The sequence below is a fragment of the Trichosurus vulpecula genome, chromosome 4 (genome assembly GCF_011100635.1).
Source record: "Trichosurus vulpecula isolate mTriVul1 chromosome 4, mTriVul1.pri, whole genome shotgun sequence".
NCBI lineage: Eukaryota > Metazoa > Chordata > Mammalia > Diprotodontia > Phalangeridae > Trichosurus > Trichosurus vulpecula.
In genome coordinates this window covers 130,668,261-130,684,159 of record NC_050576.1, presented here as the reverse complement: position 1 = coordinate 130,684,159, position 15,899 = coordinate 130,668,261, and the positions used below count along the sequence as shown (strand labels likewise).

General features: G+C 38.9%; 1 protein-coding gene across 5 annotated transcripts in view; it reads left to right on the top strand.

Annotated features, from left to right (window-relative positions):
* The first annotated feature begins 1,308 nt into the window (after positions 1 to 1,308).
* Positions 1,309 to 15,899, top strand: part of ENAH (ENAH actin regulator) — a 151,937-nt gene continuing 137,346 nt past the window's right edge. For 2 of the 5 annotated variants that reach the window (XM_036754706.1, XM_036754704.1), the window contains exon 1: positions 1,437 to 1,969. In XM_036754706.1, the coding sequence (XP_036610601.1) occupies positions 1,965 to 1,969 (5 nt within the window). In that variant the 5' untranslated portion in view covers positions 1,437 to 1,964. Of the gene's footprint in view, positions 1,970 to 15,899 lie in introns of all 5 variants that reach the window. The other 3 variants (XM_036754701.1, XM_036754700.1, XM_036754705.1) reach the window with 3 other exon arrangements.

Below are 15,899 nucleotides of genomic sequence, written 5' to 3'. Positions count from 1 at the left end.
ACTTCTTTACGTCCTCCTCCCCCCCAACTAAGTTAACGAGTGCTGTTTGCTTCCTCCAGTAGTCTTCACCTATCTTTATATGGCATTGATTTCAGGCCGAGAGAATTGGAATGACTGAGATTTTAAGTTTCATATGAACACGCTGTTAGGAAAAAAAACCCTTCAGTACAATGGTGAGATAATGGAATTTCAATTGGCTGCATTATTCTTATTCTTCGATTCTTGCCCTAAACGGTTCTATAGTGTTTCTGGGATTTGTTACAAAGCTACCGTGGTTTACCCGGAGTTGGCTGCCTTTCACGTGGATGAAGTCATCTCTATACATAGTTTGCATATCAGCTTGTTAAACTGGTAAACCACTCAGGGATTCTTCAGGACTGAAAGGACCCCAGCAAACCGGGATTGCCACACTTCGCATTTATTTATTGCTTTCATCCTAGAGGAAAGTAACATGCACCGTGGTGTCCAGACGGAGGGCTGGAGCAGTATGTCAATTTGTGTCTCTCGCCTGCTAATAGGGTAGCAACAGGAGATAACTCGGAGCATAAGCACAGAGAGAACAGCCTTCACAAAATGGTTTTAAAGGGCCGCTGCTCCTTCCAGGAGAGCATCACACAGGGAATCCCCTGTGCCTGGCCCCCGGTGACAACAGGGAACAAATTCCCAGATGCTTTAATTACACCAGCTCCATCAAGGTCGCGGGGAGAGAAGGGCGGTTTTTAGCTAAAATTTTGCCATGAAATCTCCCTGGCCAGCAGCTCCTGGGGTTTCTCCCCAGGGGCAGGACCAGCTGGGGGTGGAGTGCGGTGGGATATGGGGGGGAAATCTCTCTTTTCATGTTTTCATTTCGGGGAGGCCCTCGGACTGAGGTTAGACTAAGAGTCTCCCTCCTCCTGCCGAACGGTTCGGCCGGGGCCTCCCGCAAAGGAGGCAGAGGTTTCTTGGGCAGGGCAACCTCAAAGGCTAGCGCGCCCCCCCCTCAAAAAAAAATAAAGGCGACGTCGAAGAGAAGGAGGGTGGAATCCCACCGGGATGGGGTTAGGATAGCAACAAAGAGTCTTTAATAATCCAGCTCAGCCTTTTCCCTTTCTCCAAGTCCCAATGCCCCTCCCCACTCTCGCTGCAGGGGAGAGGAGTGGAGGGAAGGGAAAGGCTGGGCCGGCTCGGGCGGGGGGGAGGAGGGGGAGGGGCGGGGAACGACACTCTCCCACCAGCCCTTGCCCTTCCCCGCCTCCCCCCTACCCACCCCCCCCCCCCCAGCCGCCTCTCGGCGCTAGCCCTCCTCCCCCGGGTTGGGCTGGCGCGTGCGTGCTCCTTCGCCTCGCGCCCCGCCCCCTCCCCGGGCTCCTCGCGGCGGCTATCCTGATCCTCCTCCTCCTCCTCCTCCTCCTCCTCCTCCTGCTGCTGCTGCTGCTGCTGCCGGTTGCACACGGCCTCGGTGGCGGCGGCGGCGGGCGCGAGAGCGGGAGCTGCGCGCGAGTCTGCCTGCCTGCGGCGTCGTCGTCCTCACACCGGCTTCTCCAGCGGCGGCGCGAGGCCGGCGGGCTCCAGGGTCCCCCGCGCCGAGTCGGAGGAGGAAGAGGAGTCCCAGAGGAGGGGAAGAAGGAGGAGGAGGAGGGAGGCGGCGGTCGCCGCCGGGGGCACCGGCGCCCCCCGTCCGCTTCTCCGCCCTCCCACTTCCCTAGCCTCTCTTTCTCTCTCTCTCTCACACACACACGCACACGCGCGCACATTCACTCGGACACACACGCGCACTCACACTCACACTCCCGGCCGGCCGGCTGGCGCCTTGGCTTTGTGCACCGAGAGAGGATGGTGTAGCTTCCCCCGCAGCGCCAGAGCCCCGCCGATCCCGGACGCTGCCGGTGTCTCGTCTCCGGAGCCCGGCTCCCGCCCCACCCCGCTCCGTCCTCGCCCTCCCTCCTCCTCCTCCGGCCGGGGAAGCCTCCGCAGCGCCCGGCACCATGAGGTGAGGGGAGCCCCGGGGGGTCGGGGGGGCCTCGCGCCGTGCGCCGTCATCTCCCCCGCCCGGGCTGCTCCCCGGGTCCTCCTGCCTTCATCCCCCGCCCCTTCCCCCAAGGGGCTTCCCCTGCTCTCCACGTTTCTTTCTCCGGCCTTTCCCCCTCGGCCGCCTTTTCCCGATCCTTTCCATCCCCCTCCCCCCATTTTTCTTTATGCACCTCCGGCTTTTCCCTTCTTATCCCCCTCCCCTCCTTTTCCTTTATCCCCTAAACCGAGGCGGGGGGAGGTGTGGGATGGGGAGGGAGAGAGTAGTCTGTGGTGATCTACGTGGTCGGTGGGAGAGAAGACAGTTTTGTGGTTATTTTTTCCCGTGTGTACATGCACTTTTGGTTTAAAAGACATGTGTTATTATTATTGTTAAGTTTGAAAAGATATGAAATCCAAAGATTTGGGGTACAAAGGGGGTATAAATGTATATATAGAGGTATAAAAGTATAAAATCCAAAGGTGAAATTGCAAAATTGGGGGAGGGGGAGAATAGTTATTTTTTCTTTTGAATCCCCTCTACCCCCTCCCCCCTTTTAAAATCAATACACTGCTGAAATCGCCGCTATGTTTGAGGGAGACTTAGGATGGTATGTATCGGTTTGTTTCCCAAACCGGTTTTCTGCCTTTTCTCTGTGTCAGCTAGTGTTGCATTGCAGCAGCTGCTTTTCCCCCCCTTTCTTCCTTATGTGTAATCAATAAAATAGAAGCCAAATTATCCCTCCACAGCCAATGGAAGGAATTAAATTAATAGACGGTTTTTTAGTATTTAAGTCGTCAGTGACAAAAAAATGAAGCATGACGGGGTGGTGTTTTCTCTTTCTATTTCTCCAATTGTGTAGGAGAATAAACCATGATGTGGGGTCTCATTCATTGGAGGAGATTCTTTTAAAAGCCATTTCTAAGCCTGTTTTGTGTCCATAGCCACCTTTTTTCTGGATTGGTGCAAGACTTCGTGAGAAATGTGGCATGATAGCTGGAATGCTGACCTATTCTGCGTTATCATCCTCATTGGCCTTTCAGTTAAATAATTGGGGATAAAGTAAATTACTCCTTTCCTTCCCCATGGAAGAGATTGTATTACATTTGGTTGGATTTGAATATCCTTTGTGTTAAAGATTAATGGCTAACATTTGCCAAGACCTTTAAATGCAATACAATGAGATTCACATGATATAATCTAAAAATTCCTTTCCTTCTGCAAAAATTGTTTAGTCACTGGATTTATTCTTAAATTTAGGTAATGTCCAGTTTAAACTTAAGTTTTTTTTTTTTCTTTTCTCAAGGATACTTCTTGACTTGTATTTTTTTCACATTCATTTCCTTGTGTTGCCTTTGAGTAGTCAATCTGCAGTTATTTCTGCTTTAGGAGTTTTTTTCAAAGTTCCCAGTTATATCCTTGTAATTGACAACATCTTTACTAACAAATTCCTTGCCTATCTTCCCTTTTAATTTCCAATTGCTATAGTGTGACATACCAATATCCATGCTTTATTTTGAGAAATACTAGTTTTGTTGAAAATCTTGACATTTGTCAGTGAGTGATCATCAGCTTATAGGTGTCCTTGTGTGAACACTCAACCTTCTTTATAATGAAATAACATACCTATTATTGGTTTCTGCAATCATGCTAAAATACTATAAACAATATTGAGAGGGAGGGACAGTTCAGTTTGTTTTAAACTGGAAGTGAATCTATTAAAATTTTATTAACTATTTTATTAAATAGTTATTAACCTATTTAAAATCCAGTAACAGTGGAAAAAACATAATTTTTTTGAATAGAAATACTGTTTTTTTAATGCAATGAAGAAAGACTGTCTCACTATATAGTTTTCATTCTTGTGTGGATAAATTTTTCTGCTTACTTCAAAAGTATCCCTTGTAATAAAAAAGGAACTTAACTTCCAAGCTCTAATTTTTCACTTCATCTTTCATTTGGAGGGAGCCAGCAGTTGCCTTGATGCTTTGCATGTCAGGTGAATAGTACAAAGGGTAATGAAAATTCTGTCAATCTCAAGTCAGTTTGGATAGACTTATTTTTAAATAGGTGCCTTTTAGTAATTTAAGAAATGGAATAAAAATGAGTTCCAGCTTTTTTCTTTGAACCATTTGAAAGAGGACTATTTGATTGCTAGTCCTTTACAAGTTGGGTGTACATCTGAGTGCATTTTCTTATATACCAATGAAACTTTGGAACTGAATATGTGTTGAACCTTAATAATGAATGCATTGCGGGAGGCTTTGGGTGGATTTGATCCTACTGTGAGTGACAGTTATGCCAACATTTGACTTTGTTTCAAAATGCTGCTTAAGTACTGTAGTACTACATGGCATGCTTTTCAGCCTGTGAATAGCTGATAATGCAACTATTACTGTATCAGAGTAGTTAAGTGTATTTTCAAAATAGTGGTGTTGTGGGATTGTGCTAATGTTCAAAAGTGTGTCCAGAAATAGGTGTACTTGACCAGGGAGTTCCATTTACATCAGTTGGAACTCTGAAGAGATGATACTGTAAATCTGTTTGTGGTTTAAGCATTTATGACGTGATATATTGGATGGCTTCCATTTGAGAAGTACCATAACCAGTGTTATCTTTATGTGGAAAAGCATTGTGTAATGGTTTACATATACTGAAATGATCAGAAAACTGCTTTGTAAATGTAAAATCCCGTACATAGAATTGTTAAGTAACACTTCATTTTTTGAAGTTGCTATCTTAAGTTTTGCTCTTAAAGTGATAAAACTGGATAAAAAAAAATTAAGGCTATAGGGTTCGTTCTAATCCATGTCATTTGGAATAGCTGCTTGATTCTGAAACTTAACTATATTATTGTCATTTTTGGTTCTGTTGTTTTGTATTTATATACCATTTTATGTGTGTAAGCTTTGTAACATATAGAGGATACTAAAGTCCTTTAATCTATTTTCCATTTTCACAGGTGAGGAAAATGAAGCACCAAATTCTATCAGTTGATTATTCTTTTAATTAAGGTTTTAATCATGAATTTGTTGTTTAATTATTGAAAATGTTTCCTGAAAAAGCTAAATAGCTAAATATCAGTAGCAGTGTAGATTCAGACAAAACTCTTAAGGGATGGATATATTGACACCATGTGCTTAAAACTGGCCAGAATTTTGTTTTGTCATTGTATGGAAGGGAGAGGAAGGGAAAGTCTAGGCAATAGTAGCAAAATTTTTTGAGTCCTAGAGATTACAGGTGAGATCTGGATAGTATATAACAAAATAGCTAACATTTGACAAACTCCCGTGCTAGTGGCTGTGGCAAGTTACAAAGGAATTTGTTTTAATTCTTTACAAAGAGCATGTATTGTAATATGTTGGACATACGAATGCAACAAACATTTACTAGCACCTATGGTATACAGAATTCTGAGTTAGGCACTTGTATAGGAGTTAAGTTTAAGTCCTGGATTTGGAATTAGAGGACATGGATGCAGGTCTTGGCTCTGACACAAACTAGCAGTGTGTGATCTTAAAGTCACTTCCCTCAGAGCTTATTTCTTCATCTGAAAAATGAGGGATTTGGAAAGATGACCTCAAAGGCTAGCCCTTTCAATTCAAATAGCAATAAACACCTGTCTTAAAGGAGTTTACAGTTCAGTAGGGGACAAAGACAATAACTCAGATATCCCAGTGTTACATTACAAATGTATTAGAATTAGAAAATAGAGTGGTAAAAGGTTGGGAAAATAAAATTGCTCAATAAAGGAGGAAGATAAATTATTTTTTGTTTAACACCTAGCAGTTCAAAAGAAAGCTAGAAACATAAAACCTGAGTCCTTTGCCTGGATAGGGTCTCTCTAGCTAGGTGGTGCAGTGACTAGAGCGCTGGGCATAGAATCAGGAAGGCCCATGTTCATAAGTTCAAATCCGGCCTCACACACTAGCTATGTGAACCTGGGCAAGTCACTTAGCCCTGTTTGCCTCAGTTCTCATCTGTAAAGTGAGCTGGAGAAAGAAATGGCAAAGCATTCCAGTACCTCTGCCAAGAAAAACCCCAAATAAGGTCATGAAGAGTCTGACACAACTGAAAAAAAATGACTAAACAACAACAAAAGCATCTGTATTGTAATGAATGGGTAATTTGAGAGAATAGTGACAGTATTCTGGTATATTTATTAGAACACAATTTTGCTCTTTCTTTTTTCTCAGTATTAAAAAAAATAAAAAGCATATACTATAAAGTTCTAAAATCATTTACTAAGTGCTGATGTCCCAAATACTATGCTAGGAAACGTCAGTAAGTCAGTAAGCACTTATTTGGTGCCTCCTGTTTCAAATCAAGTAAGTGGTACAGTGGATAGGACACTGGGCCTAAAGTCAAGACAAGTCATTTAGCTTCTGTTTGCCTCAATTTTCTCAACTGTAGAATGGGGATAATAACTACACCTACCTTGAAAAGGTTGTTGTGAAGATTAAATAAAATATTTGTAGTGTTTAGCACAGTGCCTGACACTTGGTAGGTACTATATCAGTGCTTTCCTTCTCTTTCCCCCATATGCCAGGCACTGTGCCAACTGCTGATGTGACTAAAATAGTTAAAATGATGCAAAACAAATATGAAAAAGTTTCTTCCTTCAAGGAGCTTAAATTCTGTTGGGGGAAATGTCATGTACAAATAAAAATGTCTACAAAATACATACTAGGTAACGGCCATTTTGACTATATTGAAGAGTATAGGAAGGGGAGTCATATATATAAGAACTTTGTAAAGGTAGGTTGGAGCTGTCTTGTGAAGGGCTTTAAATGCCAGAGGTGTTTGTACTGGAGTCTAGAAGTAGTAGTGAGCTACTTGAGTTTATTGAGCAAGAGTGGCATGGTCAGACCTGTGTTTTAGGATTATCACCTTGGCAACTGAGTGGAGAAGATGGATGGGAGAGGGAAGAGATGGAGAAAGAGAAACCAATTAGGAGGCTATTAAAACAGTTCAGCCTGTGAGGTAAGCAGGGCTTGAACCTGGATGGGGGCCTGGACTAGGATACTGGCCATGTAAGCGGAGACAAGCGACAGATAGGAAAGATGTGAAGATAAAATCAACAAGACTTTATAATAGAATTACTATTCATCTTCCCCACCATCAAATTTTGTGACTTCTTAAATTTTAAATTACTCAATACATATTTATTAACTACTTTCTCTTAGGGTATGCTAAGTTGGAATATAAAGAAAAACATTTTGGTATATATGAGATGTTTCTGTCACTGACCTACATAGAATATATACCAAGTAGAGGGTTCTTTAGGTTAAAGACCATAAATGACACAGTGTTTTTAGTATAAATTGTACTCTTTTGTTTAAGGTATTTTCCACATCTCTTGAAAGTTGTGATTTTTTAATTTTGTTACCAATATGATTTATTACATTTATTGGTCCTTAATTATTGAACTCTCCTTACATTTCTAGGTGTTTAATATGTTTGTTTATTCATAAACCTCCAGAATCACTGGATAATTTTTATAAACATTGCTGTAGCTTCATCACTAATATTTTATGCTTTCATCTGTATTAATTAGTGATATGGGTTTATAGTTTTCTTTGCATTATCTTCCTGGTTTGAATATCAGAGCCAGTTTTGTCTTAGAGTAATTTGGTTAAAGTATCTTGTTTCTTTATATTTGTGAACAACTTATGTTATTTAGGAGTTATACTATTAAAAAGCAAGGGTCCAATCTAATTTCTGTATTACAATGTCTAGCAGACTACTGAATACATTTGGGGAAAGTTCATCTCAAAAAGGGGGAGGCTCTTGCAACTAGAAAATAAGATACACAGGTAATGGGGCGTAGAAATTTATCTTGCCCTACAAGAAAGCAAAAGGGGATGGGAGGGGAGTGGGGTGACAGAGGGAAGGGCTGACTGGGGAACAGGGCAACCAGAATATACGCCATCTTGGAGTGGGGGGGAGGGTAGAAATGGGGAGAAAATTTGTAATTCAAACTCTTATGAAAATCAATGCTGAAAACTAAATATGTTAAATTTAAATTAAAAAAAAAGGGGAGGCTCTTTAAAACAGTAACAGCATAGTTCAGACTCTAGGCCTGAGCTAGGCAGTCTGGCTTAATTTTTACTCTGTGAGTTGGTAGCACACTGTTCTCTCCTTTTTAGCTTTCTCTCTGCTGTTTTTACAGTTTTTAAATTCTTTTCTTTTTCCTTATTGCCCATGCATAAGGTCTACTCCAGTGATAACCATTGACTTCCCTACCCTTAATGGTGGTACTTGGTTAGGGGATGTGTTGCAACCTGTTATCAACTATGAATAGGAATTTTTAAACGTACACTTACTTGTTAAAATTAAATTCTGGTGAGCAGCACTCTTGACTTGCTTATAAAAACATTGTTACCATTTAAATTGATTTTTGTAGTTCTATAACAATTGCCCCTTTCCTTTTACCACTTTGTTTGTAGCCCTGTAGAATTTCAGGCAAATCTCATCTCATTCTCATTTTCAAAATGGGAATATGAATATTTATTGGCCTGACTAGTCTTTAAAATATTATTCTACTATAAATAAGCTTTGTACTTAATCTGTATAATTTTTCCTCCTCCTAACAAAAGCCAGTTTTTGAGGCCTGAGAAATATTGTTTTAGACTGGAGGCTCATGGTCCTTTTAATCTGATTGGTGCTAAATCTGGTTTCTGAATTAATTTATATAAGATGTCACACTACTTAGCCTTATGTGAAGCTCTGCCTTCTTGGGGCTAGTGCCTTCCCTCTGTGATTATCTCCAGTTTATCTTTTATATTTCTTTTTTGTATGTGATTGTCTCCCTGATTTGCCTGTGAGTGCTCCTTGAGAGCAGGTGCTGTTTTTTGCTATAATCACATCTGTATCTGCAATGAAGAGATGTGTGTACATTATTCCAGATTCTGCTAACTTCACTGCATCAGTTCTATAAAGTTGCGTCCTATACATGGAGAGTAGCATATACTTGTACATACCTATTTATGTCCAAATTGCCTCTCATTAGAATGTAAGTGCCTTGAAGACAGAAGCTTTCTTTTGCTCTTTCGTATCCTTAGTACTTAGTACAGTGTCTGATACTTTTTGAGTCCCATGTTTTTCTGAATTCTTCATATATTCATTGTTTCTTATGCCACAGTATTATGCTCTTACATTTATGTGTCACAGTTTGTTTAGCCTTCTCCCATGTAGATACCTCTTTTACTTTCAATTCTTTTTTTGCCTCAAAAAGTACTGCAGCGTATATTTTGGCATATATTGAACTTTTCTGTTTTTGTCCTTCATATAGAAGTTTAGTGGTCACATCTTTGGGTTGCAGTATAAGTGCAGTGTTTTAGTCCTCCTTTTTAAAAACACAATTTCAAAGTATTTTATAGACTGGTTAGATCAATTCACAGATCTACCAATGGCGTTTTTATTAGTGTGCTTGTCCTCCCATTGTCCCTTACCATCTCTTGTTATTGTTTTCTGTATGTAAGGGGAATGATCTGAGTTGTTTGATTTGGAGTCATCCATTTTTTTTGAATTTTCAATTCATCTTTTTATAATCATTGACATCCTTGGAGTACTTCTCTATTGAGAGTGGCTTTTTGTTGTTGTTGTTGAGGCAATGGGGTTAAGTGACTTGCCTAGGGTCACACAGCTAGTAAGTCTCTGAGGCTCAATTTGAACTTCAAATTTGAAGGTCCTTCAGAATTTAGGGCTGCTGCTCTAAGAAGGACTTTTTTTTTTAAATTAAATTTATTGGTAAATTTTGCTTTTGACACAGAAGATATTTTCTAGAAACATCCAAACAAACCCGTCTATGAAGTATGTTCCCTGATAAAATAGTCTGGGTACGAACAGAGAGGAGAGTTATACTCATTAACGTAGGCAGTACGGTTACAAAGATTGACCGACCAGCGTTGGCAGGATGGGGCAAAGATCATTTGATCTATGTTTTGTTGCTGTTTTATTTCCATTGGGCACTCATTGTGAATCATGCTTTTTGGGCTTTGCTTTCCTTGCTTATCCCTTCATGCCAGTTTCCCGTGTTTTTCCGAATTGTCATTCATACACTAAGTTTGTTAAGGCTCTCCCCTCCCCAGGTATTCATACAATTTTGTGAAGTGTCTTTTTCTTTCCAGTCTGAAGGAGCCTCAGTGGTCATCTAGTCTGCTCATACTGGAAAGGCATGTAGTCTCCTGGCTTGGTCTAAGACCTCTCATTGGGCATAGGTTTTGTTGACTGTTTTTACAATATTAATGTGAACTTTTTTGTGCGTATCAGTCGTTTCTTGCTGTCAGTGATCTCTCTAGGATATAGTGACAGAAGTGGTGATCTTGGGATTAAAAGGTTCCAAACAGTTTAGTTACTTTTCTTAAATAATTTCAACTTGTTCACTAAAACAATTGAACCAGTTCATAGTTGCTTCAGCAGTGAATGAGTGTTCTTGTATTTCCATAGCACGTTTTACAGCAAACTTTCCCATCTTTTAGCATCTTTATTAATTGCATTGGTGTGAGATGAGGCATATTTTTTCAGGTGGTTATCAATATTTTGCACACCTAAGTCCTGATTAGTGCAAATAATTAATCCCTTGAAATGATCACGTGTATTTGAACTTGAACTATTTAAAGTTGTAATTTTGTAGAACATGGAATTCATTCTAGCCCAGTGGAAGCGTACAGTATGAATTTGAAAAATGCTTCCATCTCAGGATATTCGTTAATCTTATCAATAGGTGAACACTTGCCTCTTGGTAAATGGCTAGTAAGCTTATATTTGTGTTTATTCCCTATAGATTTTGAATATTAGTCTTCGGTCAGAAATATTTAATGCAAAGATTTCTTTCCCAATGAGTATAATTTTTAAAAATTTCAGCTGCATTGATTTTGTTTTCATAAAAGCTTTAAATTTTATATTAATGGAGATTATTATTATAGAGAAGTGCTCCTCACTCTTATTCATGAATGTACAGTGGAGTTTTCCAGAGGTTATATGACCTGTGAATGAAAGATTTAGATGCAAACATGAACCCCGCTTTAATATCTCTTCTACAGAATTGTACTTTTGCTTTCAAATGGATGAATCTTGCTGTTTTGCTTGTATTTGTCTTGTATCAGAAGCAACTAATCTTTGAAGACCTCACTTTATGTGAATTCTTGGTTGCAAACACCAGTGGTGTTGAAGTATTCAAAACTTTGAATAACTTTTTTGAATTTCATGTTTTTCCCTGGAACAGATGGTAGGTAAAACTGCTGCCACACTAGCCCTAAGCTGCACCACTAGTCATTGAATTCTTCACTGCCGTTCACCTGTAGCTTAAAAACCCCCACTAATTTCACCTGGTGTCCTTGATGAAGCAATGCAGTTATTTAGTTTTATTAAATCTTGCCCTTTGAGTACACATTTTAAAAATTTTCTGTGTGGTGAAATGGGAAGTACACATTCAAGGCTTCTGCATATAAAAGTGTACTGCGCTTCTCTTGAGGAAAAGCACTGATGCTATTGAGTTGCAAGCTGATCTGGCTGTTGTTTTCAGGAATGACCGTTTTTGCTTGAAAGAATGACTGACAGACAAACTAGGGTTATTCAGATTTGGTATTTGACAGATATTTTCTCAAAAATGAAAGAAGTAAGCCTGTCACTTCATGGAAAATAACTGACAGTTTGTTGCCAATGATAAAATTTGAACTTTCAAGGGAAACTCAGAATTTTGAGAAACTTATATATGCCTCCTCTGAGTTTGATACCTGAGTGATACTTAAGGATTTTTCTGATGAGATCAGAGGTGATATTAATGAATGTGATTGGGGGGGGCGGTGTTTTATCATAATGTGTCAACATTTGGAAGATTTTCATAATTTAGTGAATCAATATTCTACAAATGACCAATGCATTATGTTACAAAATCACACATGAGTAAAAAGATCCATTCAAAATGTAAGCTAGACCAGTGGGTTTTAGGAAGAGTATAAAAAGTTCATTGATGAGGTTTTATATCCTGCATTTCAACTAAGCTGTTGTTGAAAAAAACTTCCACTTGTCAAGTTTTGGAGTAGTATCAAAGAAGAATATCCACAACTAAAGGCCATTAAAATATGTCTGGGCAGCTAGATGATGCAGTGGTGTTCCAGGCTAGAAGTCAAACACTCATTTTTGTGAGTTCTAATTTGACCTCATACTCTTACTAGTGGTGTGACCCTGGACAATTCACTTAACTCTGCGTCACTTTCCTTATCTGTAAAATGAGCTACAGAAGGAAATGGCAAACCATTTCACTATCTTTGCCAAGAAAACCCCAAGTGGGGTCGTAAAGAGTTGGACATGACTGAAATGACTGAATAATAACAAAATATAGCTAGTTAGCATTTATGTAAGTGGCTGAATAACAATGACAAAATAAAACTAGATAGCATTTATGTAGGTTTGCGAACCACTCCAGTATCTTTGCCAAGGACTGTACTGAAAGAACCACAAAAATACTCTTCCCATCTTCAACCACATAACTGTGTGAGGCTAGATTTTCATCATATACTATATACTTCAACAAAAACAACATTGAAACAGATTGAATGCAGAAGCAGATGAGAGAATCCAGCTATTTTCTCTGCTAAGCCAGATATTAAAGAGATTTACAAAAATGCAAAAGAATGCCACTTTCTTGCTAATTTTGGGAAAATTATTTTTCATAAAAATGTTATTAATGTTAGCATAGTAGATGTTTATTATTTTTACAAATTAAGAAATATTTTGCAATTTTAATCAGTTTTAATTTCTGTTAAATATTAATAAGTATAACTCATAAAACCCCTTTGGGCTCCTCAGCATTTTTGAGAGTGTAAAGGAGTTCTGAGACCAAAAAGTTTAAGAATTACTGCTTCCGACACTTGACACGTTTACTAGCTGTGTGACCTTGGGCAAATCACTTAACCCCAATTGCCCTGCCTTCCCCCCTCCAAAAAAAAAAAAAGAAGCTATTGACCTTCATTAGTAGAGGGAGCCTTTTCCCCTGAGATATTCCCTGGGCTTCCCCCATATCAGTGAAAATCACAGGTGTGGTCTTTGGATTCACCTATATTTGGAATTGCCTTTTTTGTTTTTTGTGAGAAATATTGTGGTGCGGAGCTGAGGTGTCACACTCACTGCACACTCCCAAAGTACAGCTGAACCAGATTAAAATGTACTAGGGAAATGTTTAACACAAATTAATAAAAATATAATACAACATAGTTAATGATAAATTGTGATTTTTTAAGTTAATATTGCCTCTTCCAGGGTTCCTTTCTATTGGAGTTTGATTCTGCTGGTGTAGAGGATAGTATTCTGGTCTATGAGTTAGGAAGACCTAAATTTGTATTCTGCCTTGGGTAATTACTATTTTGTGAGCCTTGACCATCATTTAACCTCTCTGGACTTTGTTTCCTTATCAGTAAAATGAGAGGGTAGAACTCAATGATCTCTAAGTTCCCTCCCACCTTGATCTACTCCTTTTCTGGTTATGGATTCTTGGAAAGCTTATAACCTTATATTCTCAGTGATACTGACTCTTCCACTATTTTTTCCACTGTATCCTCCTCTTAAGGAGGCCTTTTCCTAATAGTTTGTGTTCTTGAGTTTATCACATACTAGATTACTGTGCATTTGTTTATTCTCAGTCTTTTCTAGTATGTTTCACTGATCCACTTTTCTGCTTTTTATCTATTATCAGATCGTTTTGTTAATTACTGTATTGTGTCCTTTCATTCTTTCTAGGATGTCCTAGACATACTCCTCTGAATATTATTTTGTCTGATTCTATGAACTATCCCTTTGGTGATTTTTTTTTGGTGAAAAGCGCCATAGCATGATGAATAAAGCCTATGAGTTAAGTGGATCTAAGCTCAGGTCCTACTATGACACATGTTGATTTTGTGACACTGGCCCAAGTGACTTAACCTCTCAGGTTAAGTTCACTTTTAAAAATTATGAATTTAACAAATGAACATTTAAGCATGAACAGAAGAGGGGATTGTATGGGACTTCTTTTATGTATATAGATCTTTTTTAAAATCTTTATTGAATTTAATGCAGTGCTGGTGACAAAGCACCCTACTTGTACATATGCCCTTCTAAACTTCCTTCTATTCTCTTTGGTGTATTTAAAAAATTTCATTGATGCTCTTTTTTTTTTCTTTTGCATTATTCTCACTGTGTCTTCCCCAAATATAAGTACTCCATTGTAACAAATAGGTATAGTCAAGTAAAAAAAATAATAGACACAATGAATATGTCTGAAGATGTGATTTTTGTTCGTTTGAGCTAATAACATTTTAAAATAAAGTTGTATTGTTTTTAAAAGTTTAAAAACCATTCTTAGCTAGGTTCACGCCTGTAGCTGTCTGTAGTCAGTCTCCCAACCTGGGGTTGTGGTTTACAGACTCCTGCTCTAATGGCTCACCTTTTGGTTAACTTCTATGATCAGAGGTCTGATATCTTTCAAAGTTGCTTTACCTTAAGTCACTATGGTCATTGTGCAAGGTGTTCTCTTGGTTCTGCTCACTTCACTCAATATCAGTTCATACATGTCTTCCCAGGCTTCTCTGAGTCCATTTTATTATTTATGTCAATAACATTCCATTCCATCTACGTATCAGTATTATTCATCTACTCTCCAATTGACAGTGTTGTAAATATGTTTGGTACTTAGAGATCCTTTCCCTGTGTTTTTTACCTTTTTGGGGAAGTGTGTGTAGTACTGATATGGCAGGGTTGATGGATGTATTTCTGGCAACTTTCTAGGACTATATAACTTGTAGAGCAGTTACTATATATTCATTGGGAAAAGAAGTTGCCTTTCTGGGAGTTACTTACTCTAATGAAATTACAGTTCTTGATTTAAAAAAATAGATTGGTGTGTGTCTAAACTTTTATAGTACAATGATTTTTACTATATTTGTGCTGTTGCTCTTTGTCCTTAGTTCTGGAAGAGGACCATGGTATCAGGAAAGCGATGCCAGGACTAGCATGTAAATTGGATTTAAGTGAGGGAGGGCTGTGCCAAGTCACCAGCCTCACTTTCTCATTCAGAGCCATCTGGGTCCAGTGGCAAGATACAGATCAGGATGACTAGAGATGGCTCCCACTACTATATTTGTGCAGCTCAGCCATAAATATGAATACTTATTTATTAGTTCTTAGTTTATTTCTGTAAAAATAATTTTTTAGTTACATTTGTATAATTCCTGTGTGACTTTGTCAGTTTCCAGATATTTAAATAATTTTGTTGGGCACTACATTTTAGGATAGCTATTGATAAATGGGGGAGAATATCTAATAAGGAAGACACCAGAAAGGGCATTGCAATTATGCTATATGAACATTGGGTGAAGGAACTGAGGATATATTTAGCTTAAATATTTTTTGGGGGGGGCAGGGAGGGCATATTAGCTGTCTCCAGGTATTTCAAAGATTGTCGTGTTGAAGAGGGATTAAATTTTTTTCTCCTTGGCTTTAAAGGGCAGAACAATTAGCAGTTGTTGGAAGTTACAGAGAGGCAGATTTCGCATAGATAAAAAAAGCTACTAACAATTACTACTGATAAGTAGAATGTATTGCTTATGGAAATAGTGGGAATCCTTATCTGGTTGCCTTTCAAGCAGGGGTTAGCATTTTATAGAGTGGGTACTTGTTCAGACACAGGTGTACTAAATGATGGCTGAGGTCCCTTTCAATTCTGTGATGGTGCCTATTGCTTGTAGTACATCTTTGGCACTTGGATAGTTCTAATTTTGAAAATGGGTGACTGAATAATTTAATAAAGCTGTGACATAGGATTTGGTGATAATACGTTATGAGAACATATTAGTTATGTTAAAATTACTCCAAACATATCCGTATCTACTATATTTTTTTGTGTTAGGTATGTTATTTTCCTGTTAGTTGT